General features: G+C 23.2%; 1 protein-coding gene across 7 annotated transcripts in view; it reads left to right on the top strand.

The window, feature by feature from the left end:
* LOC114128313 (calcitonin gene-related peptide type 1 receptor) overlaps positions 1-20,744 on the top strand; it is a 153,978-nt gene extending 133,234 nt beyond the window's left edge. For 5 of the 7 annotated variants that reach the window (XM_050198854.1, XM_050198855.1, XM_050198858.1 and 2 more), the window contains exons 9-11: positions 3,702-3,743; positions 4,629-4,718; positions 20,323-20,744. In XM_050198854.1, the coding sequence (XP_050054811.1) occupies positions 3,702-3,743; positions 4,629-4,718; positions 20,323-20,370 (180 nt within the window). In that variant the 3' untranslated portion in view covers positions 20,371-20,744. The remainder of the gene's footprint in view (positions 1-3,701; positions 3,744-4,628; positions 4,719-20,322) is intronic. The other 2 variants (XM_050198860.1, XM_050198861.1) reach the window with 2 other exon arrangements.
* The last annotated feature ends 4,631 nt before the right edge of the window (positions 20,745-25,375 follow it).

Genomic DNA, 25,375 nt, shown 5'->3' with positions numbered 1-25,375 from the left:
CATGACCATAGTCATTGTAATCATTTTGTTTTTTAAAAAATAAATTTCTTATTATATAATGATATTTTAGTAAACGGTAAAAACATTTTTTTATTATTATAACGGTATCGTGACTATAGCTACTTTATGAATATGGTAATATATCTATAGTAAATATTATATAGAAAGGTAGAACAATTAAGATAACGCTCATGGTAGTCCTTCAAATTACACGACTGACTTGGTAAAACGCATCTACAAAAACAATGTAAATATGAGTTTATGAAAGAAAAATATACAAAAAATTGTTTTTTTTTTTTTACACAGAAAATTAATTTAAATCATAAAAAAATATCATAAACTCTACACGATGCAAATCTGAATTGAAAATACCGAAATGTATATAAAAATAAATAAGTTTTATATTATGTTATTGCCGTTAGCGTCTTATAAAAAGTAATTTTATACCTCTTCAAAGACCTATTAAGTAGCCATTAAAAATATTAAAGGTGAAATAATCATCACAAGTTATAAAAATATTTTAGTCAAAGATTTTTAAAACAACATCCATTTGCAGTGTTTAAAATCTATCTAAACAATTTTATTATTTTTAAGTCTCAGAAACGTAATTAGTATAGAAATTGTATATTATATTACTATAATATTATTATTATTATACATATTCTGTGTAAAATGTAATTATTTAATTTTTCTATACATTATAATCAATTAGGTTAACTACTTTTATTATTTTAAACAAAAATAAACGATTTGATTAAAATAAAAGTTTAGCTTTTAAATTTTTAAAAATGGAAAATTGTAATCAGAACATAATAATATACTTACTTTGTATCAAACTTGTAAAATTATATAAATTATTATAAACTTTTCTCATTTAAGTATAATACCATAAAGGTATTCAATAAATACTTTTTCTGAATGAAAAAAATAAATACTGTTTTACTCAACATACATTTCATCAATAAAGAATTTTGAGACATTTTTACCACAATTATTTATTTTATTTGATATAGTTTTTTCCCAAAATATATTATTTTACTAATAGGTATAGTTATACCGTATATTATACAATACTTTACTCAAATTACTATTAATGTTTAGTTTTTTTTCTTTTAAAATCATATTAAAAAAATTAAAATGTATTTAATGTGTAACTATACCATTAATCAAAATAACTGTATTATGACAGAAAACGTAACGTTAAACTATTACAGTATTAATCCGAGGTAAAAATTAAGTTAGTTTAAGCATTTAGTTTCTAAATTATCAAAATTTAAACATAAATATTCGTTCAGGTGGTTTTTTTTTATTGATGCCATTCTAACTAAAATAAAAGAAAAAAATTGTAAAGTTACTGTAAAGTTACAGTTAATATCCATACACTTCAGTCTGACCCCCGTCAGAAAGAAAGAAAAAGAAGATTAATCACTTAATACTTTAGAGTACCTATACATTCTAGACCATTTATAACGGTCATATTGATTAATCGTGATAGCTACAATGGTCATTATCGGGTTTATTTTAATGACAAAATATATTCATTCGATACAACATAATTAAACCTAATATAAGTTGAGTGACACGTGCAGAAAGGGGTTAGAAGTGATCAACCCTATAGTTACCATCCCTCTCGAAATTCACAAAGAATAGTTTTTAATTTTTTTATGTTAGTACCAGTTTTTCTTCGGTTTTTATTTTATTTTATTTATTTATTTATTTTTTGTGGTTGTCAAATACCTATTAGTGATATTACAATGGAGTCATAAGACAAATAAAATATAATATGTTGGAATTAGTGGGTCACAATAAACTCTATTATTTTTTTATTGTAAATATAAAATACAAATTTATCAAATATTAATGTTTACTCTACCATATAGTTAAAAAAAATATATAAAAACTGAGTGTTACGGGAAAAACAAATAATTATGAGATATATCGAAAGTAGTCATACACCAACACTCAACAGCTATTAAAATTTAAAATATATACACCATATAGTCCGTTGTTTTTTATTCCATAAATATTCATCAATAATTTAAATTAAAAAAAATTATTTTTATAATTTTCATTTAATAGAAATAATAATAATTTTATTTTAATAAAATTGTGTAATATCATATTATACAGTTAGTAGGTAACCGGTGATTACTGAATACTGACAATCAGACCTCAGTTGTTCGGAAACCGTAATTGAGTGATCATTACTACTAATTGTACTCATAATTATATTAAAATAATATTATTGAGTATGAATATTCTTTATAATTACTGCCAAAACAAAATAAATTACAATTATGCAGCTGCTGTTGTTTGTTACAATCCCCTCTTCAATAAAGGCAAATTAATTGTTTTCAAAAACACTAATCAATATGTTTTATAGTAAATTTAATATTTTAATACCAATTACCAAGTAATATATTTTTTTTAATAAATATATAATAGTTATTAATAATTCAGTTAGTATTCTTTCTAACTATTAAAAAAAATTATACGTTTTAACGTTCTTATAAATTTAAATCTAGGGTAAATGTAATGTTTAAATATATTTACTTATTTAAAAATAAATAATTTTAAACATTTGAATAATCTAGTTTTTATAGTGGAAATTCATCATTATTATGTTGTAGTGAATTTTTGGTAGGTATTTAGGGTTATTATTTGCCTAAAGGAACACTTTACAAGAAACATCATAATGACATCAAAGAGCATATAATATTTAATTTGAAATAATTATTCTTGGTTATTATTGATGTATGATAACATCTTACTATTATATTATATAGAATAACTAAAAATAATACTATAACAATAACATAAACATTAATTATTATATACATGTTTAGGTAGTAAAGTCGTACAGTTTGATAATTATATTCTTGTTTTAACTTAAAATAATCCATTTTTAAATAAAATTGTAGGTATTAGATAAAATTAAATATTCACAATCTAGAAAATATTATGTTATATCTTAGAATATAAAAGGTTAAAGTAAACGGTTTTTATTTTAATCGGGGTATAATTTTTATAAATTTAAATTCAAAAATTGACATCTACTTTGATATATTTATTTAATTCCTATTTATAAATTTTTGCTAAAAGATAAAAATCTTTAATTTTTAATTTTTAATTTGAATATTTTTTATATAAAAATATTATATTTAATATACTTAATACATTAGATTTTCTTATTAGTAAATTATTCAACACGCGATGCATCATTTTGTAAAAAAAAAAGAAGTATGATTTATTAGTTTTATTTTAACTGTATCCATACCTAATTTGGTAAAATTTAACGGAATATACTCTTAGTTATATATTATAATCAACTACTGAAATATTGACACAAGAAAATAAATAAAATTTAATGTAAAAATGTATTGTTAACATTTTATTATAATACTTATATCAAGGTGAATTGACCCACCTTGACTCATATATTATATTATTATCTATAGTTATCAATGATTGACACAGTTGTGATAAATTGTATAGAACATAGATAATACTGTAATAGAGTTTATAAGTAGGTACACAATACACTCAACACAAATTTCAATATGTATCTATGATGTTTAATATTTATTTGTATTTCGTAGTTGATATTCCATTTTTTTTTCAAATATTTTTTAGGTAAAATAATTTTTTCTTACTTTTTTAAACATTTTGTATTTACGAAATATTTTTTATTTTTATTTCAGGGACTTTGTGTGGCAACATTATTTTGCTTTCTAAATGGAGAGGTATGTAAATTTAACAATTACATTATAACACACGCAAAATTGAAAATGGTTATAAAAAAGATTCTGGATAAAGAAATTACTAATATAAAAAACATTCTGTTTTATTTTTAAAAAAAAGTTTTTCTTTAAAAGCACATGCTTATATATAATGTTAAAAGAAAGTTTTAACGTGTCACGTTATCGTTGAACCATGTGTTTGTTGCGGATTAAATCTAATTGTACAAGAAATATTTCAAGTAAGAAAATAAGAATGATTTATTACAAAACATGCGTTCATTTCGATCAGAGCGAAATGTAATGGATATGTATTTGAAATATAATAAACACCACAAACACGGATTACACGGCTTAACGTTTGTGAATTTTTAAATGCATATGTATTATATACCACTGTTATACATTATACATTAAGGTCATGAATCATAATCATAGAACTTATTTTAATGTTCGTGACTTTATAAGTATAAATATTTGATATGATAAAGTATGTTTACAAACATCGGGAAACATTCACAGTAATTCTTGTTAATCCGTATAATTTTCCGTACAATATTTTGTTTGCAATCAACACGATTTCTTTCGTCAAACACTATACCAATGATACTTTCATACAACAACGCAATCAAAATTATTCTCACAAATGCCCATAGAATTCGTATAATATTATAATAGTGTTGTTAAATATTATGAATTCAAATTTAAATTATCATACTGTATACAACCTATCATGTCATGCATATAAATATTCAAATACATGGTCGTTAAGGGGGGAGAAGTCCCAGATTTGGGGACTTCTTGATTTCACTGCTGATCCAGACGTTTCCGTGGCCTCCCCAAGTCCACTTGTAATACTATGTCATGTCGTATGTTGATGTTTCTTCACAGGTTGTGGCCCAAATCAAGAGACGGTGGCAATTCATGTTTTTCCGAACGAGGGCAAACTCATACACAGCAACAACGGTCTCGGTACGTCAGGTTAGCCACTGTTTACTATTTGCACGTTGCACGCGCCACATAACCATCGCTATCTGCATAATTTGTTACGCCGCGTATCGTCTAACGATCGCAAACAAAATTATGTCCAGTATTTTAGGTCTTTGGTCTCTGCTCCGATGGACATTTCATCGGTTTCACCACGGTAACGGTTCTCGAATGTGACCTTTGACAAGTCCATAACGCCGATACCTAACCCTCGCCCCTCAAGCATTACAGCGACTTGGCCAGATTACTTCCTGTCTACCGTACACGGGGTTTCGGGTGAATTTGCCGACCGGCCGGCAGCTGTTAGCTTTCTCATCGATTTTCGCTGGCCAGTTAACCGATGTTTTATAGGTATCATAATATTATGTACTCTGTGCCGGTCGATCATGAGTGCTTTGGCGTTTTTCCACCGATTCATCTCCGGTATCCGGCCCCGCTGCATTTACCACGGAAGTCGGTAACGTTTCAAAATCGCTTACAGAGGTTTAAAGCGACTAAAATCGATATAGTTTTATTTTTCAACCCATACATAATATTTTTTACCCGCAACAACACGTATATTTTTAGATTTTCCAGGAGCTTAGTCAAATATTAATTTGACGATTTGGAACATTTCATGTTTGTCAATAACAATATAGTAATTCGTTCTACTATTTAAAAACTTAACATTATTTTACGCTCGCAAAACAAAAATAATATTAACATTTTTTGTCCCAAATCGTTACTCGGAAAACAAGAGGATATTTTAAAATTATTTTTAATGTATTTAGTGGTTTTATAATAAGCTATGTACCTATGTGGTTGTTATAATCAATAAAAAATGGCCTTATGATTTAATAAAAATAAAAGCTCAATACACATATGCTACAAATGTTTTCACTGATCAGTGAAAAAATGAAGAAAAAAAGTTTATCGTACGTGAACTTGTGTCATTTTATAGTTTTGTTACTTTTCGTCAATACCTGTTAACGAATATTACCACAAAAAATAATTTTTAATTGAAAATAGATCTTCGTAAAATATATGACGTTTTAACCGACTTATATTCTACTTGTCTATATTTTTACTTAATATGTTTATAAATCTATATGTGTATTTCGTAGGGTATATTACAAATTATTATAGTATAATACTATGTAGATATAGATATTGAATACCCTTCAATAACCTATTGAATAAAATGACGTACACAAATATGTACATTTTATTGGATCGAAATAATCAGTAGTTGTAGGTATTTATAAATACATACCTGTTCTTATTTTATATTTTATACGTGAAGATTATTTTTAAGATTGCCGTATGTATTCAATGACATTTTTGGTCGATAAGACCGCGTTCAGATTACTGACGAGGGCTTAAATATACATTTATACCTTGGATTATCTAAACTACGTCACTATACTTACGTAAAATACAGCAATTATTATTCTTTTTTTTTTTAGTAACCATAATAATAAGACATTGCAATTGATACTTGTAATAATTATTTCAACTTGTGAAATATGGTATTTTTTTTAGAAATTATAATATAACATTATGGTTAAAAGTTAATTAACTGAACTTCTAATTTAATAATTTACGTTCTAAAGAATATTATCAACATAAAATATTACAATAATTACTTACTTTACATTTTTTTAACGTTTATTTTTATTATTAATTGATATTAATATTGCCTATTATTTATTAAATCACTATTTAACATATAATTTATGATTTAGTTTATTTATTACTGGTTTAGTTGATGCCCGTCAATTACATCTCTTGTATTTTCGATGTTATAAAATGTATAATATGCTGATATACTACAGAGTGCAGATACAAAAGGTACGAAATCAATTTGAAATGAATAAATCTACTGTAGTAAATTGGAATAACTTTATGAGGAAAGTATGTGTATGGAATTAAATTCCCAGAAAATAGGTTATTTAGTGTAGGTGAAAAGAAATAATTTATTAGGAATATAATAAAAACGTAATATTGCATTATAACATCGAAAATACTAGAGATGAGTTGTGGGCGTCAACTAAACCCGTGTGGTGGGGGAATAGACTTCTAGGCGGGGGTCAACTAGACTAGTAACGTTTATTTACTTTAAAATGTCTTCTGAGATTTTTCCATAATACTCTATTTTAAATAAATATGAACCTATTATAAACTGTAATATATAAACTGCTAGAGTATGTCAAATAACATTTATTTCTAAAATTTAAAAAAGCAATAATGGAAGTCTTATACACCATATTTTATTTTCTTATTAAGTGATTAAGTGTATATTGATGTTTTTATTTATATTCTCGTTCGTAATGTTTATTATTTCTCATCTGTACGAAGTTATTTTTATTTAGTGGCGTTTCGTGTCCATATTTTTTAAATCTTTATTTTTTGTTGAATAAATAACCTTTTTTTCGTCATTGTACTTTGATATATTGTTGGTCTTACTTGGAATTGATAATAAATATAATATAACATAACCGAACTTTGGTTCATCGATTATACTATAGCTTGTGTTCCGAATATCGGTAACTTTTTAGATAATTCATACGTATAATACTCGTAGATATTTAAAATTTTCATTTTTGTATTACTTCAACTATCTTATACGATGGTTTGCAAGTCTCTCATCATTATGTATGGAAGATAATATAATGCTTTTCAATGAATGGTAATAGCTTCAGCTGTACATACACATAGATAGTTGAAAATTATATTTTTGTCGTTTTAAAAGCCATTCCTGCATAATGTGTTGTCTCTGTTGTATATAAGCGTAACATAGTTAAAAACTATTTTGTGCTGAATGACTTTACTCCCTCAATATTTATATCAAAATTTACCAAAATTATAAATCGTAGGTATTGGGAAAAACTTTATCTGTCTCGTAGCGTTTTAATATTTTTGGTAACGTGAATACAATTAAAGTTATCAGTTATGTTTAGATTTTTTTTATTTAATTATTGAAAATTATTGGTTATTACTATCAAAAAAATTAAAACTATACAACACAACACAGTAAACATTTTTCCTAGTGCCATTAATAATTTTAGCAATGTTGATATAAATATTTAGGGTGTAAAGTCATCCCGCGGAAAACAGTTTTTAACTATGTTACACTTGTATAAGACAGAGACAACACATTTGGGTGTGGCGTCCTCTTAAGCATTATATTTTTAAGTTATCATAGAATAATATATTATACGAATATTATTATACTCGTAGTTGTTTTTACTGTTAATTTGTAATTTTATAAGTATTTGACTAAAAATATTTAGATATTTTGGTTATTTAATATTTTTTAAGAACTATATGGATAATTAGAAAGTTTATACCAAAGTACAACATATGTTTAATTACAGTTCATCATTAAACTTAATTTAATTTAAATTTCCATTGATGGGTTATAACGTTTAGATACCTAGTTACTAGTTAGTAACTGAGGATTTCAGAATATTAATATGATTTACTACACGTTTAATTTTATTGAATTAATTTTTACCTACTCATAAATATAAAATGTGAGTTTATCAAACATTACTTAGAAGTTACACTGTATTTTAGGAATGAAAAGTTAAACCCAAAGTACCTATTGAAACTATTATTATGGAACTATTGTAATTTTTGTTTTTAATCTTTACATTACAATTAGTCTATTTTATAGGTATTATAAAATGTACTGTCAAAGTTATTATTGTTTGCTGAACTTTGTAGGATTGTTTTATACTCCCGTTACAATGATCTCATTGTGTATATTTAAGCTAGTTAGAAACTCTTTAACGTAATGCCTGCATATGAACATAATTTCTAAATATTTTTGGCACTACAAACTGCACTAGATATTTCCGTGTAATCTAACGTACTAATGTATGGTAGGTATCAAGTGGGCTTTGGAGTAGGTCACTATAATAATGGATGTATTAAATTTGAATGCAATGAAAGGTATCATTGTATACAAAAAACGATTCTAAAATGAGATGATTTGTATAATATACATTTTCCATTAGATGGTGAAGAATGTGGTTTATGTTTTAATGACCTAAATACCTCATTACTTCAACATTAAACCTTGGATAGCAAATGCCTATTTACACAACTATTGTATGTTTTATGTTTCTATGACTAGTCATTTTTAACTATATCAAAAATCTAAAACTATTTAAAGGTAAATCGTTATTTTACGAGTTAGTTTTGGATTTTGTAATTTTTTTTTTTATTTGCAATAAGAACAACTTTTAAAAAGCATTGTAATACATTTTCAAGTTTTTTGAGCATCCAACATTTTTTTAATGAAATTAAAAAAAAAAAATACTTAAAAATCAGAAATTTCAATTATTTATAAATAGTTCAAAAAATTATTCAACCATATATAGATAACGCTAATATAATAATATAAACATTTAGTGTAAATTTCAAATATTTACAGTGGTTCGTTTTTGAGTTTTAACTATTAAAAAAAAAAAAAAACGATTTTAGTCATAAACTGATTTTGTGTAAAAATTCCCGTTTTTTCTGGATTTTTTAAAAACTTTTCTACTTTTTACTTTTGACCTTTACAATTCACCAAGGATATTCAATATTCCATAGGAAACAACCTTTGAAGTTTTAAATAGAAGCATTATTTTGGCAAGTTTTGGTACTCAGACAAACACAAAAAAAAAAAAAAAAAACACACATCATTGTCAAATCAATACATTCATGACTCGGTTCAGAATCTAAAATACAATTGAATTAAAAAAAAGTGGTTAATGGAAAAGAAAATAATAAGAACTTTGAAGTTTTTTAAATATTTTAAATAATTGAATGATTTCATTTTTGCAACATTATCTCAGTAAGTTAATAAAACTTTTTGATAAAGTGAATAATTTGTGTTTCATCTTCAACATTTTTAAATATTATACAGTATAGATGTAAAAGTATTTAATTCACATTATTATTGAACTAGTTTATTAGTTTTTTTGAATTCTTTTAGCATTATACCTTTACTGCGATTGTCCATTTTGTCTAATTATCTAGCATAATAATATATTATTACGACTAGCGTGGGTTTGTAAATAATGGCATTTAATCAACATGGTGATCAGTAGATAAACATGTTATCGGAAGCTTTTAAAGGTGAACTAACACATACACGGTTAGTGAAATATACGATATATTATGTAATATGTATAAAGGTCGACAATACTGAACACGGAAACTATGTTTTAAAAATATATATATATTATATATATATAGATAGATAGGCACTAGGCACATCATGTTTTTAAATATTAAATGAAAACAATTGAAATAAAATTCAATGAGCCAAAAGAATGTGTTTTGCTAAATTGTTGAAAATAATGCAATAAATTCATATAATATATAATATATTATATTTTAATATGATATCATTGACTAGAAAATATATAAAATTGTCTTTAAATATTTATAGATAGTATAGAAAACACAAATTGTGTGTTATTTCTTTTCCCGACAAAATATTATAACACATTACTTCCAAAAAGTTATTTTCTTGCTATAAATGCAATCATTAAATAAATGTCAACGTACAGTTGATTAATAGTTTAAATCATACAATTTCAGAAAACACATCGTCTATAACAAAACTTTTACCAAAACCATCTCACCATTCCAATTTCACTAGTAATTACGTTTGTAAAGCAATATCAGTGAAAAGAAAAATATAGTTATTCGGAAGTATTGGTCAAAACTAACTTTTGTATTCTATCTTCCCTTGACCGATGAATTGACTTGATAAACAAATAGTATAAAATATGTCAATAAAAAGCGACCGACACATCGTAAAACAAAGCTAAAATCAATTATAAAATTTTTTCAATACTTTTATCTTCTTTGTAACGTATTTTTATTTTTTAAGAAAATTATTCAATTCGTAATATTTGAACTAAGCATAAAGAACTGAGTGTCACTTTAAAACATCTTAATTTTTAAGTTTACATTGATATTGAATTGGTCACTTTGATAGATATATTATTTTTTTATTTAATGATAACTCACGGCGTGGTATGTAAAACGAATATAGATACATTTTAGCCTTTATTATTAAGAATATTTTATAATCGAATCATATTATTATTAGTAATATATTTTGCTATTATTTAACTATTTCATTTCAAAATCATTGCACGTCATGTTATTTTTTTGATTGTTAAAATATAACATCATGTCATATGATAAATATTAATTTATAAATCAATAATAACATACCATATAATAATGGTGTAAATAAATTCATGAAATAAATAGTTTTAAAATTTATTTTAAAATAATAATACCTTATATAAGCGTAAAAAAGAGTGTCAATGATTAATATCTATTAAACTAAGAAAAAATAACAAAAGTCATTTAAATATCCAATTTCGAAAACATTTTTCAAACGCTAACTAAAAATTAATTCGGCTCTATGATAAAATTTTTATCTTTATTTCAGCAACATAAAGGTTTACGAGAAATCGCATTAGAAATGTTCAAGCTTTAGGTATTAACTTTAGACATTTTATCCATTATTAAAATATACAAAATAATTTGCAAAATGTTAAGATTAACACGAATGTTGACAAAATTCTAACTTCAAACACTTATAAAAAACAATTTTCGCTGTGATGTATTTTTAAGTTTTTGAAATATTTGCATACTTACAAGGATCTGTGTATTGAATAATCTAATATTTAACTTAGAAACAAAAAAGTAGGAGTACATGGAAAACAAATTAAACGCAGTTGAAAAACTTCTATAAATTGATTAAAAGAAGCTAAAATATTTTTAAAATTTTACGATATATTATAATATAGTATTACTAATATCTATAAAATGACAAATATATAAAACCGATTTTTTCAAAAACTGTTGTTGCGTAAATATTCCCATTTTTCGATATTTATTTTTCCCAATTATTTAGCAAAGAACAAGACAAATTTTAATTTTGGCAACACAAATGCCAACTATATGTTCATATTCTTCAACTAAAATACATTTTCAAAGTTTGGAATAAAAACACACTTACACTTATATATCACAGTAAAACTAATTTATTCGTTTCCCTTATAAGAACCCTCTAACAATAATAATTATTATATTTTATTATTTTCGAGATTATAACTAAAATTACATCGATCCGTTTTCACTAATTTCTAATGACACATAATTTACGACAACATTTTTAGCATAACATTATACAAATATAAACACATGCAATTATGAATAATATTAACTATAATTTATAATCATTGTAAGTCTTGTATTTTTAACAACTCGGAGTATAATATCTATTATAGAAGATACGTAAATTCTATAAGAAAATCATGAATTTGAACATTCGTACAAATATACACAACCTATAAATAACACATTATTGAATAGTTAATAAAATTCAAATTTGTTAAATACGAAGATACGAATACTTTAGCTTATTCAATTGATGTAATTTATCATACTAGACGTTTCAAAAATATTCTAACTGACCTAGTTCAATTTTTTTATTGTTATATTATATGATCAGTTATCTATTTGGAAATCAACAATAGGTAATGGCAGGTGTCATTGAATAAATTGAAATCGACGATTTTTTTACATAGTGAAACAAAAATCCACAAAGAAGAAGTCGAATGTTATTTATTAGACTTTATTTTAAAATTAATTGACAGCTTTACAAAAGTTAAAAATAAGAATCCAAAAAAAAGAAAACCGAAAACCTACAAATGTATCAAAAATAATTTACAAGACTTGTAAAAATATGAAAGTCTATTTCATTTTGTTTTTATATTTATTAAAAATATAGTACATTATTAGTTTATCAATAAAAAAGTATTTAATAATAATAATAAACATATTATAGCAATTATTATAAAGCATTAGAAAAGTACTACCTAAATAAAATATTATAAAAAAAAAAATTACATAATATAGTCACAACACTTAAAATTATATTATTAATTATTGACTAATAATAAATATTAAGTACCGATGTTAAAAATAATTTTATTAACAAAAGTTTAATTTTAACATTAAGGTTTTACTGATGTGATCATGCCTAACTAGCTAAGTATTTTAATTATGTTTACGTAAACATTTTTCCACTCAAAATATTACCATGTACCACAACCTTTTAAAAAATAACTGAATCTTATCCTGGTGTATGCATTATAATACAACATATTAGTATAAATATATAATTTAAATATAATACCATTTGTAAGCAAGAACTATCTATAGTATTTGTGAATCTATTTTGGTATTTTTTCCTTTACAAAGATGCATATTTAATTTCTCAATAGAATTAAAATGAGTTCTTTAAAGTTCACAAAATGTAGTAATTAGAAACGAATAACACAAATTATTAAAAGTTTAATAAAGATACAAAATAAAACAATATAAGTTAGGACCATAAAATTCCATATTATTTAAAATTGACTTTTAATAAAATTTCAGGAAAACATTAATTTTATCCAATAGTGTTTTTATAAAATGTAGTTATAAAAGTTATTGTTTTTTTTTTTTTTTTTTGTTATATAAAATGTATTTTAACTTTCTTTTTACTTCTTGTGTAACTCTAAATATTAATATTATGCTTAAATTCAATTATGTTATGATGAACGCATTTCATACTTTAAATTTATTCACAACACATTTTTAAGTAATAATTATAGATAAAACTTATAAATTATACAGTATAGTTGTTTTAACAAATTGTATTATTTTAACTTCATATATTGTTATATTTTTCCACTGTTTTATTAATAATGTTAGTTGATGATTTACACAACAATATATAAATTTGAATACTAATAGTACTCTCATTTTTAGTTTTATGTATAGTAATAATTTATTAATTTTTAATAAGAGTTTTAGAAGAACTACAAGGACAAACAGAACAATGATTTTTCAAAACATCATGAATATAAATCAATATATTTAAAATTATATAGGAAAATAGAAAAAGTTAAAATAAATGTTATATAAATATAATAAAATAAATCAATAAATGTTATAAATAACTTATAAAACATGATATAGGGTTGAATTTGAATTAAATTGTATTTTGGCTAGATCTGCTATAAATTTTTTAAGTTAAAATTGTTTTAGTTAATTTTAACCCATTTAACTTTTTAGTGTCAGTGTTTTTAAACGATCTATTCAATATTGTATAATTTATTGACGTAATAATGTTCTATAAGAACAAACTGTATCTATTAACCAAAATTAAAATTTTTGTTTATTATTGTTGTATATATATAACCCTTAGAGAACTTATGTTTTTAGATGTTTGGAATTAATTAAAACTAATAACAAGGACTTGAAACTTACTGCCAAAACTTTCTTTTAATCTTATTTGTTTGGTTTATGAAAATCAAATAAGCTCTGAAAATTAAAAAAAAAACTTAAAATTTTACATTTTAAATAAAAATATACTATGTAAGCAAAACATATTATAATAATTTTATTTAGTAGAGGATTGTGTTTACATACAACATTCCCAAATAAAATATATTTTTATATTGAAACTGTAAAAATAATCGCGTTTAACAATTATTAATATACAATGACATGTAATACCTATAAAAATGATTTATATTGAATTTTATAGGTATATTATGTTATGTAAATGTAGGTATAATATGATGTATATTGATATGTGTTGTTTAGTTTCAAAACATAATGTATTTTTATCTTGATATCTGAACGTACTCTCTAATTTTGTATTGCATTACGTCTCCATGTCAATTACATCTATAAACACATTTGACAAACACTTGGTAATATTCATAATAAAGTTTGTTTAGAGGAAGCATCAAAATTTAATAGAAAGACTATTAAATTTTAACCATCTTAGTGAACTTTGAGAGTATTACTTCCTTGTCCATTGGATCCAAATTACCTTTGGACACAACTTTCAACCCTTAGACTTGATAACGTTGCTGAAGGCAATTATTATCTTTCAACCCTTGAAAATCAACAGTTTCCATAATTGCTTTTTGAATAAATATTATATTAATTATTGTTTTCTCTGAATTCTCGATAAATCCAATATCTCGACTCACATTTAATGCCATATGATTAGTATATACTAATTTGAGATAAGATTTAATTAGTACTTAAAAATTAATTATAATTCTATATTTTTTTTATTTGAATGTTATAATAGAATACTGTTCGTCTTTGATAAATACTAATAACCGTCATCATAAAGATAATTATTATATTAAAAATATAATCAACTATTAACTTAATATAATTTTTTTTTTTCAATTTTAATAATTTTGATTTTATCCATAACTTTAAAAATTATATTATAATGAACTATATCAAGGCAATTTCATATTTTTAGGTAAACGATCAATGAATTGATACAATGGTGTTATTTGTGTATGTGTGTGTCTTTCATTACTTTTTGAAAAAAAAAAAAAAAAACTAATTTTAATTTTTAAGATAATTGTTTATTTTTTTTTTTTTTTTAGTATAATCATGTAATTTGACAATAAAAGATATACCTTCAAAAATATTAAATTTCATACAATTTTACTAACGATTATATAATTATAAAATGGAAATATAGACTACAACAACTGTTATATTTCTTTTTTCAGTGCTCTTGAGAAATCACATTACATTTTTCAGTTGATAGTCCGACTATTTTCTAGAGGTTCTCTGGTATTTTGTTCTTTTTTCTATCTTTATCATTGAATCTGCATTCCATAATTAAATTTGATCCTGTTGGCACTTTGGTATATAAAAAGTGAAAAAATGTACAAAATTTTATAAAAAATACAAAGTAAACCTAAATAAAAAAAAAAAATTATAAAACTGAATTTTTATCACAAAACCAGTTCATGACAAAATCAATTTTATTTTTTTTATTCTATCTCAAAAATGTATAGAAATATTGGCCTGAAATTATTACCAAATGTTCATACTAGCATATTATATTGAACAACATATTATAATTTGAAAAATATTTTAGCTGTTTTGTACACTGTTATTATAATGACTGTCATTGTGTCATTTAATTATTTATATTATGATTTTTTTTTTGTGTGTTTTCAGTGTAATATTGTATAATTAGGAACCATATAATCAATTTCACAATGTTTAAGTATTCGTTTGTATTAAAACAGTTTATTTTGTGAACAATTTGAACTTACCTATTTGACTTCGTGTCTGCGAAATCACAAAGTGGTTTAATGTCCATGTATATTTGTATAGGTTATATAAGACATAGGTACATAGTTTTTTTCATGAAATTGTTTGATTAAAGGAAGCTTTGGAATCTTCATTTCATTTCATTAATCGATATTAGTTTAATAACCTAAGATAACTGTGTATTAATTATTACCAATATTGTATTTACTTCGTATTATATAAATAAAAAAAACAATTAAAACTTTACATTGTCTTATGTATTCCATACTGAAAGGTTTTGATAACATTCAGTATTTGAAGAGAATGCAATTGGTTTTATATTTAGTTCAATGATTTTAAGTTACCCTTTGATTTGAGTTTTCGTTTAATTTATTGTTCTTATAGAATTGTTGAAGTTCAACTAAGTTCGTTAAGCATACATGTACTGTGTTTGAGCACTTAAGTTGATATTCACTAATAACTCCAATATTATGTTCTAGATATTTTCAATTCTTCATAACTTTATCATCTTCAGAAAAAAAATTGTATTTATAATTCTTTTCATTTTACTTAAATACGTCTACTTGGTTTTATTTATTTTTGTTTATGTTGTTAAAAATAAAAAAATATAATATTATAATTCATAGTTTATACTTTATAATATATTTATATTATAACATATGTTTCTTCATTTTGGATAACTTTTTTTCTTTTATTTACATTTTAATTATTAACCAAACACCACCTCGATTATTAATTTTATTTTAAATATTAACCAATACGTAAGTTTTTAAAAATAATACATCCTTATAAAATACTAAAAAATATATTTATTTTCATATTATATATTTTATTAACTACGATTGTTTAGTTTAGATTGAAAAAATTATTTATTTATTTTAATAACTGGATAAAATTAATTTATGTAGTATTATAAATTCTTGCACAACAGTCATAATCAAAAACACCAAAAATCAATATGCTTTATGTCACTTTATAGTTTCTATTATCACCATCTGTTTTTCCCAAAATTTGATGAATATATTTTATAAAGTAATCCAAGTGTTGATAAATATACTACTATATTATAAACTACTTTTAAACATTTTTCAAATATGATTCAAAGCACATTTTATAATAACTTACCTAATATTCTTTTTAAGATGAGTATTATATAAATATAATATATTGTTGAAGACTATAAATATTATAACATAGGAATGGTATGAAAAAATAAAAAGTATTGAATAGAATGAGTACTACATAATATAACTACTGTCAATTAACTAAAAATAATTATTTACCCGGCTACTGAACACTCAAATGTTGTTCTTCTTAACACAGATGTACCCATATTGCCTATACAACACGCCGTACAATCAACTATAATGTTCAATCAGATTTGCACAAAATATATTTTATTAATTTACTCTACTCTAAAAAAGTATGAAGTCTAGGTCTAGGATATTTCAGCAATGCTTTTTTGACGATTCCATTTCAAAAATTGACTATTTCGGATAGAATAATGATTTTCAAATATAATTAAAATTTTTGAAATATAAATTCAAAAGTAAGTAATTGTATATTAATAATTTTAAAATTCTAGAAGTGAAATGTGTTCATCAGATAATTCCTCTAGCAGTTCATATTACTTTTTTAAATTATTAACGGAATAAATACCAATTTTAGCTTAAATCGAAACAACAACTAAAAACTATTACATTTAAATTTTAATATATTACAAAACAACAAATTTCAAGTCACAGACAATGGAATTAGGATTGAGATTTGGTTGGAAGCTTTTTAGTATTATGTAAAAATTTTCGAAAGTTTTTGAATATTTTGTTTAGAAGTAATGCATAAATTAATGAGTGTACTGTACGTAAACTTTCAGCTACTGTAACATATATTTGGACAAATAATAAAGGTGCTACTTAAAAAGTACTATTCGTATACCATGTGTTGGAGTCCCTTAAATTTTCAAGAGTAATTGGAGGTCTAAAAAAAAAATCTTTTCAATTTCTTGAGAACTATCAGTTAACAAAAACTTTTTGTTAATTCCTACAGATGGAGAGTGTAGTTGAAATTGTTCTGGTATTATCAATGATTTTAACTTTTAAAAGTTTTTGGTCTTTTGGTGCTGGTGGTATACAACTAATATTTAATATCCTTTTCTTTGAATTTGTTTTCTCAAAGCGTTTCCAGTTTGAAGAACTTCCAAAAAAAAAGTAAATTAAAAAATTTTTGTTATAAAGTAAAAGCTTTTAATAATTGGGAGTACAAACTTACGTGCATCAATATTACTACTAAAACTCTCTATCATAAAAATTTTTTTTCTTATATTTTTTGATTATAAATATTTTATTTACTAATTTTGTAAAATATTTTATAAATTAAAATTTACATTATTTTTGTTAATTGATTTTTATTAATTATATATGTTATTATTATTGTAGTTGTATACGTTCGGTATTATTTACCAACATTTTACTTATCACTGAAATCATATATCACCTAAATGGCATCTTTGAACTGCCCCTTTCATTTACCCAGTGTCTGTACATTAGATGTTAAGATACGTGCAACAACACTAGTATTTTTCTTTCAATTCCTATTTAAGTCATAAAAAATATAAAACTAAAATGTTGATGCTGGAGAATCAAATATTTGAAAAAAATGGTTTAATTAATAAGTCATTAACTGATTTATTAAACTTTAAACGATTAAGGTAATTCAAGTAATGAACCAAAATCGACCATCAATAAAATAAAAATAATCAATACCATCAACATTCAATTATTTAATCCAAAATGTACACTAGGAGATAATACAATTTTCAATGTCGTAATTTTTAAAAACTGGAAAATTGTAGTGTAATATTTGTTACTCACTATATAAATACCTATTACACATTAAACACACTAAATGATTGAGTTGCATAAAATATACACACTCAACACAGTTTGTTTCATGTCTTAAAAATAACATGAGTTAGAAATAAAAGAATATCAGCTTTTTTTTTTTTTTGTAATTTCATCGTTAAAATTCAAATTGCTTATGTCAAATTTTAAGTTGTATGAAATCTAGTAAAATCTCTCTGAAAACTTTAATTTCAATCACATTTTCAGTTCTATTATTAATATAGATATACCTATTAATTGTGTGGGCATATTATTATAGATTCTAGAGAATAAACGTATTAAATATTAATAATCAGTATGATGAATAAATGTTCATTTAAAAATGTATAAATATTTCACTATAAGGTGTGTAGTCATTAAATTGTCACAAATTTCACCAACAAGTTTAAACACGGTAAGAAAGCAATATATCTGTATCTATCATTATGATAGATAAAAAAAATGTGTTAGGGTCACTGAAAGCCTTCTTTTAGTCCTTATATACATTTTTTCAACTATACGTATTCATATCTCCTATTGGATTGTACCTCCATCCTTGCGTGTATTATAATATATTTTTATATTATTGGTATTATTCGCATGGATCGTTATTGTACAGTTTATATTTCTTTTGCATGTTCAAACGCATAATAATATTAAAAAAAATATTATATAAAACATGTTTTAGCTACATGCAGTACATAATATACAGGCGTAGACATTAATTGTATATAAGTGCCTACGTTCATGATGTTAATTTTATAATAATAATATGCATATGGCAGCAAATGCACTGCAGTAGTTGATAATATAATATTATATTTTTATAATGTAGTGATTTATACATATATTCAATAAGGTAACAATAGTATTACAATAGTATTAATAGTTCGATAAGATTTTATTATTTTTATCACAAAATTATTTTTACAATAGCATTAATAAATAATTATTTAAAGTTACATTTCGTAGATAGAAAATAATTTTTAATAATGTGTTGTATACACAATATAGTTCAGCTTGATAAATAAAATTTAGCTTAATTTATGATATAACATTAAAATGTAATCTGCTTATTATGCTGTGTGTTATAATTTAATTAAAACTTAAAGTTAATTTATTAAAAATGAAAACAATTAGTTACGTAACTTTATAGAGAGTAACACATGTATAATTTTCAAAGTCTCGTCTTTACATTATAAATTAATTTGTGATATTACTTTATTAGTCAAAATTAATTTAACCCGATTGTCTCAAAAGCTATACGAATGTAATAAATTTATTTTTAATTAATTGTATTTAATATTTAGCTATACATTTTTTTTAAAGTTTCATTAAACACTATAAAAGTAAATCGTTTTGATATCATTTGATACTATGCTCAAAGTATTATTATCATACAAATATTTAAAAAAAAAATAACCTAACCTTTGTCATAAATAATGTATTGAAAACTCATAAGTTACATCACTGTAAATTGTTACATATCAATGAACACCAACACTAAATTTTCTAAGAATTGATTTGCGTTAAAAATAAGATAAATTAATATGATTTATATGTTACAGTTCGTGAGATCGACCGCAGGTCCAGGCGACAATGAAGATAAAGTTTAGAGGCGATATGTGGTTATAAAACGCCATTTTTCAACGGAATATTGAACAATTTTTTTAAATATACTATAAATTGTATGTTTGTACAAATTTGGCACTTAAGGAGTTTCCATTTAAAACACAATGATAAACTTTTCTAAGAGTTTGTATTTAATGTTATAATTATTACGATTCTACCTACATTTTTTTATTATTATAATTTATAATAATATTATTTTATGTACAGTTATTGTTAAATATTGTATTTATGTAGTTTTTAAAAACGTCGTAAAATCAGTTACTCTAATACGTACATTATTAAATTTAAATACGTATTATGTAAATTATACCTATTTATAAAGCGAATTAAGAATATAAATATGTTTTGTTTAAACGAATTGGGTAATTTAATATTATTATTCATTTAAATAAGTATCACGTTTAAATAAACAATAAAATATAAATACATAACTATATTAAAAAGCTTTAAAAATTATTATTACAGTCATTTACCAGACAGAATAAATATTTATTTCTAATTTCTATTTGTTTCAAAGCTCTATTTAATCAAAAAGAAACATAAATATACAGTTTTGAAATCATAAATTTTTGAAAGAAAATCAAATTAGCTTGTCATTTCGAAGGTATTAGTACATTTCAGTTATTAAATCAGAGCAAGTTTTATTACTTTAAACATTAAAGTTGGTTTGTTTTGACTATAAACAAAATTGCATGTTAAAAAGTTTCTAATTCATGATAATTGTAAAATATATGCCCTCTGGAACATATTTACACAACATTGTATGTTTAAATAAAGACACTTTACCCAAGTAATTATTAATACATTTTGACTTTTCACTTGGGTATCATGTATCAAATAAACAATATAAACAAATATTATTTATGAATCGCTTGTTATGTGAAAATAATTAAAATTCAGTACGTTAATAGGCCCCCTGAAAATTACATCTACGGAATAATTTTATCCACTATCTTATTATTTGGCAAACATCAAACTCATGAAAATAAAAAGTTTATAAATTTAAATGCGTACCATTAGAGTACGCATAATAATAAATAATTAAATACATCACTGCAGTGTTTTATTAGACCATTGGATCATAGTAAATCTGTGTAGGTAACAATAACTAGTGAATGTAGCAACATAATAAATTGTTTTTTTCTAACTAAAATAAAAAATACACGTGAAGAAATCGTACATTGATGGGATTAGAACTTAAAATTTAAATTTATTTTGATCAAATTATGTACCATGTATTCTATGCAAAATTAAGTGTTATTTTTTATTTAAAAAACAAAAATAAAATTTGAAAGTTATTTTAACTAACGCACATTTTATTTCATTGAATAATTTATTGTAATTCATTAGAAATGTATTTATTTTAAAATAACATTGAACCATACTGACACAGTTTAATTGTTACTGGTTCAAAATTCTGGTCTACGGGCAGATGGCAGTACGTGAGTAAGTAATTATTTATAAATTTATTAATATTTAAGTATAAATAGACGTAGTTTTATACAATAAAACAAGTAATTTAATTGATTTTTAATTTATATTATAATGTGATAAACAAAAATAGTTATATGTATATAAAATTTCCTGAGTTTTTAACACAACGAAAACATTAAAAAATTCAAATTTTATAATCTTATAATTCAGTGAATATAGATAAGTTCTAGGCTATATTATATTTAAAACAAAATAAAATTATTATCTAATTTAAAAAGAACTGTATTGATGGTTTGAACAACATTGAATAAATTAAATACCAACAAAAAATATTGATACACTCATAATATACGCCATTAAGTACACATTACAATTATATACTCAAAACTTTGTTTTAAACAAGAGATATTCAAATTTCAAAGTTAAATTTATCGTTCAAAGAATAGGTTTTATGTTTTAATTTTACACCAAAGTATTTGGCTCTCAGTTATTGTTTTAAACTTTATACATTACGTATTTGCAGACTAAAACTTGTAGCGTACACAGTTTGTGGATTTATTATAAAAAGAATGAATAGTTTGTCATTGTTAAAAGTGAAACAAAGTAATTCGGCTTAAAAAAAAAAACAAAAAACAAAAAAAAATATAGCTAAATTGTTTTAAAACAAACACGTTTATAATAGTTTATTTCAATTCATAATAACTATTTAAATGTACGTTTTAAAACACATTTTGTTCATAACAAGTAACTAATATTTAAAATTGCATTAATCAAATAATAACTATTCATAATATTACATTATATTTTTGTATTGATGAAATTATTGCATGTAAATAGTCACAATAATTTAAAGATATATAAAAATCAAAAAACTAGTGTACTATATTGTAATTTTAATAATGAAATTGCATATTATAAGATGTTTAGTTATAAACCACATGACTGTTAGTGTTTAATTTGAATATAAACGGTACACATATGTATGTTATGGAATAACGTTCAAGCTCCTATTCGGTTAAATGTTCAACATTATAATCTCTTTGCTTGTACAGATGACAAATCGACAAAACTTTAAGACATTAATAATTTTTCGTATTATCTCGGTTGATATGTCTTCTCATTATAGGTATGTGGCTTACTGAAAAGTTTTCGTTAAGTTTTGAGGTTTGTCTGTAAAACCTTTAATATTTGCGACCACGTACATTGAAATTTTTATGAAATATAATGTCAGTAAATTACATTTTTTCTTTAAAGGTTAAAAGTGCAATTTATTATGAAATTGGTGCTGTACAATATTTAAAAATATATTGCTACTGACAACACTATAACAATCTGAAAATATGGTAAATAGCTAGACATAATGAAATGATTAAAAATACACTCCTATTTATGTCTTTAAAAAAAAAAAAAAAAAAAACAATATTATTTAATAGAAATTTACAAAACACAAACCTACATATTTATTTTAAAAATATTCAAAAGTTCGCACACAATGAAGATCAAACGTCATTTTAATTTAATTTAAAATAGCATCAATTAGATATAATATAAAAAATTGTTTTATTCATTTTTATCTCAATATTATAATCTGATTATTTAGATATACACTGAATAACCAGTTATCTGTTGATGATGTGCTTGTTTTTTTAACATTTAATATCAGTACCATACAAAATGCTAACTTTATGTAATATTATATATCGTGCTGAGAACATGCCAAAATATGAAATATTATGCAATAAAATAAAATATTCAACGGGAATAAAATTATTATTTTTATTTAATTATTCTATACAGATAGGTACCTATATTGCCTATACGATGCGCCGTCATATGTAAAACAGGGCAGTATTTGATAAATCGTCGATCAGTCTATCACCCAAGGTCAGGACGGTACTCAAGTAGTATTTTAAGTATTTAAAATCACTTATAAAAAATAAAATAAAACGCATCGAAGTTTATACTTTATATAAGTAATAAAAAATATAGGTTTTATTTAAACATTTTAATTGTAGATATAAAGATAAATTAACGAACACAGAATACGATTTCTCGTTTCTAAAATATAAAATGAATCAATTGTATGGATTTCAGCTTGACATAATAAAATAAGTAAAATATTTCAACTAAAATTAAAAAGATAAAACCTACTATTTTCCAATTTAATCTAAAACCATACACATTTTGTTACAAAATAATAATTATTAAATAATATTGCAATAAATAATATGCTAACGTACTATGTAATTCATTATAATAAGGGTGTAGAATTCAGCGATTGCTGTAATCATTAGGTTAGGTTGTCGTAGTGTCGTACAAACTTTCTAATTTGATCCTCATGGCCAATACGCGCTAACGATAATTGATCTTATTCTCATACACAGACTGCTACAACAATATGTATTATACTATGTATATTTATCATAGTTATGGTAACAATACTAAACGTTCAGTCACCCATCATCAATCACACAAGGCTGGACTTAGAAATAATAACAAATCGCTATAATAAGACAAGACAAGTTATAATGCAAAGTAGGTTTGTATTTTATAATATTTTTGATAACTATAACAATATTAATATTATTTTAATAATATTTAATGATATAACAACTTTCATTATTCGTGTATAAGCTAAATCAAAATGAGTTCGTTTTCCATAAAATGGCTCTCACTTTCAATAGTTAGTTTTTTTTTTTATTAGGAAAAGAAATTATATGTATAATAGTTATTTTATACATTTTTCTAGAATACAGATGATTCATCAAGCATGGCCTTCCCTATTTTTTTCCTTTAATAATAATTGAACTTAAATTAAACTTTTAAAACTATTACGGCAACAGACGTTATGTTGAAACTAGTATTTATAAATTCGAACCAATCTTATAAATTTATAAATTCTCGAATAAATAATAAATATAAATAACTATAATTTACTTATTATTATTTATCTTAATATTCTAAACCAATTATCATGAACCTATTATTCTTATTACACAAATTTAAACATCTCAAAAAATACTCGTTGGAATTCCAATTTACGGTTTATAACATTTTTTTATTTTTGTAAATAAGACATCTAATTAACAATTTATTGATAAAAAAGGATGATACTAATTTAAAAAATAAAGGTTGTATTTCTATGTACACTTTTCTTAAATATGATCCAAAAATATAGCCCATAAGTATATAAAAATTTCAGAATTTGAATAAATTCGTGTATTAAAAAAAAAAAAAAATGCCGGTGAGCATGTTTGGTGATTATGTTATATAAAACAACACAGGAAAATACTAAATTAGTAGGAATTATGCATAAAATCCAAATTAATCACATTGCTGTTAACATAATATTATAGGCATATATATAAATATATATAAAAAACTTTTAATCTAAAATTAAATCTCCCTCAGTTGAGTGTGTATTTAAAAATATATTACATCCAAATTATTAATCAAAAAACATCAGAACTCACTCTGCTGAATAGAAATTGTCAAGTACTGAAGTATCTTCATTGAGTAGGTCACTGTAGTAGACAAGTTAGTAAATTAAAAAAT

The sequence above is a fragment of the Aphis gossypii genome, chromosome 1 (genome assembly GCF_020184175.1).
Source record: "Aphis gossypii isolate Hap1 chromosome 1, ASM2018417v2, whole genome shotgun sequence".
In the NCBI taxonomy this organism is placed as follows: Eukaryota; Metazoa; Arthropoda; class Insecta; order Hemiptera; family Aphididae; genus Aphis; species Aphis gossypii.
This window is presented reverse-complemented; position numbering and strand designations above follow the sequence as displayed.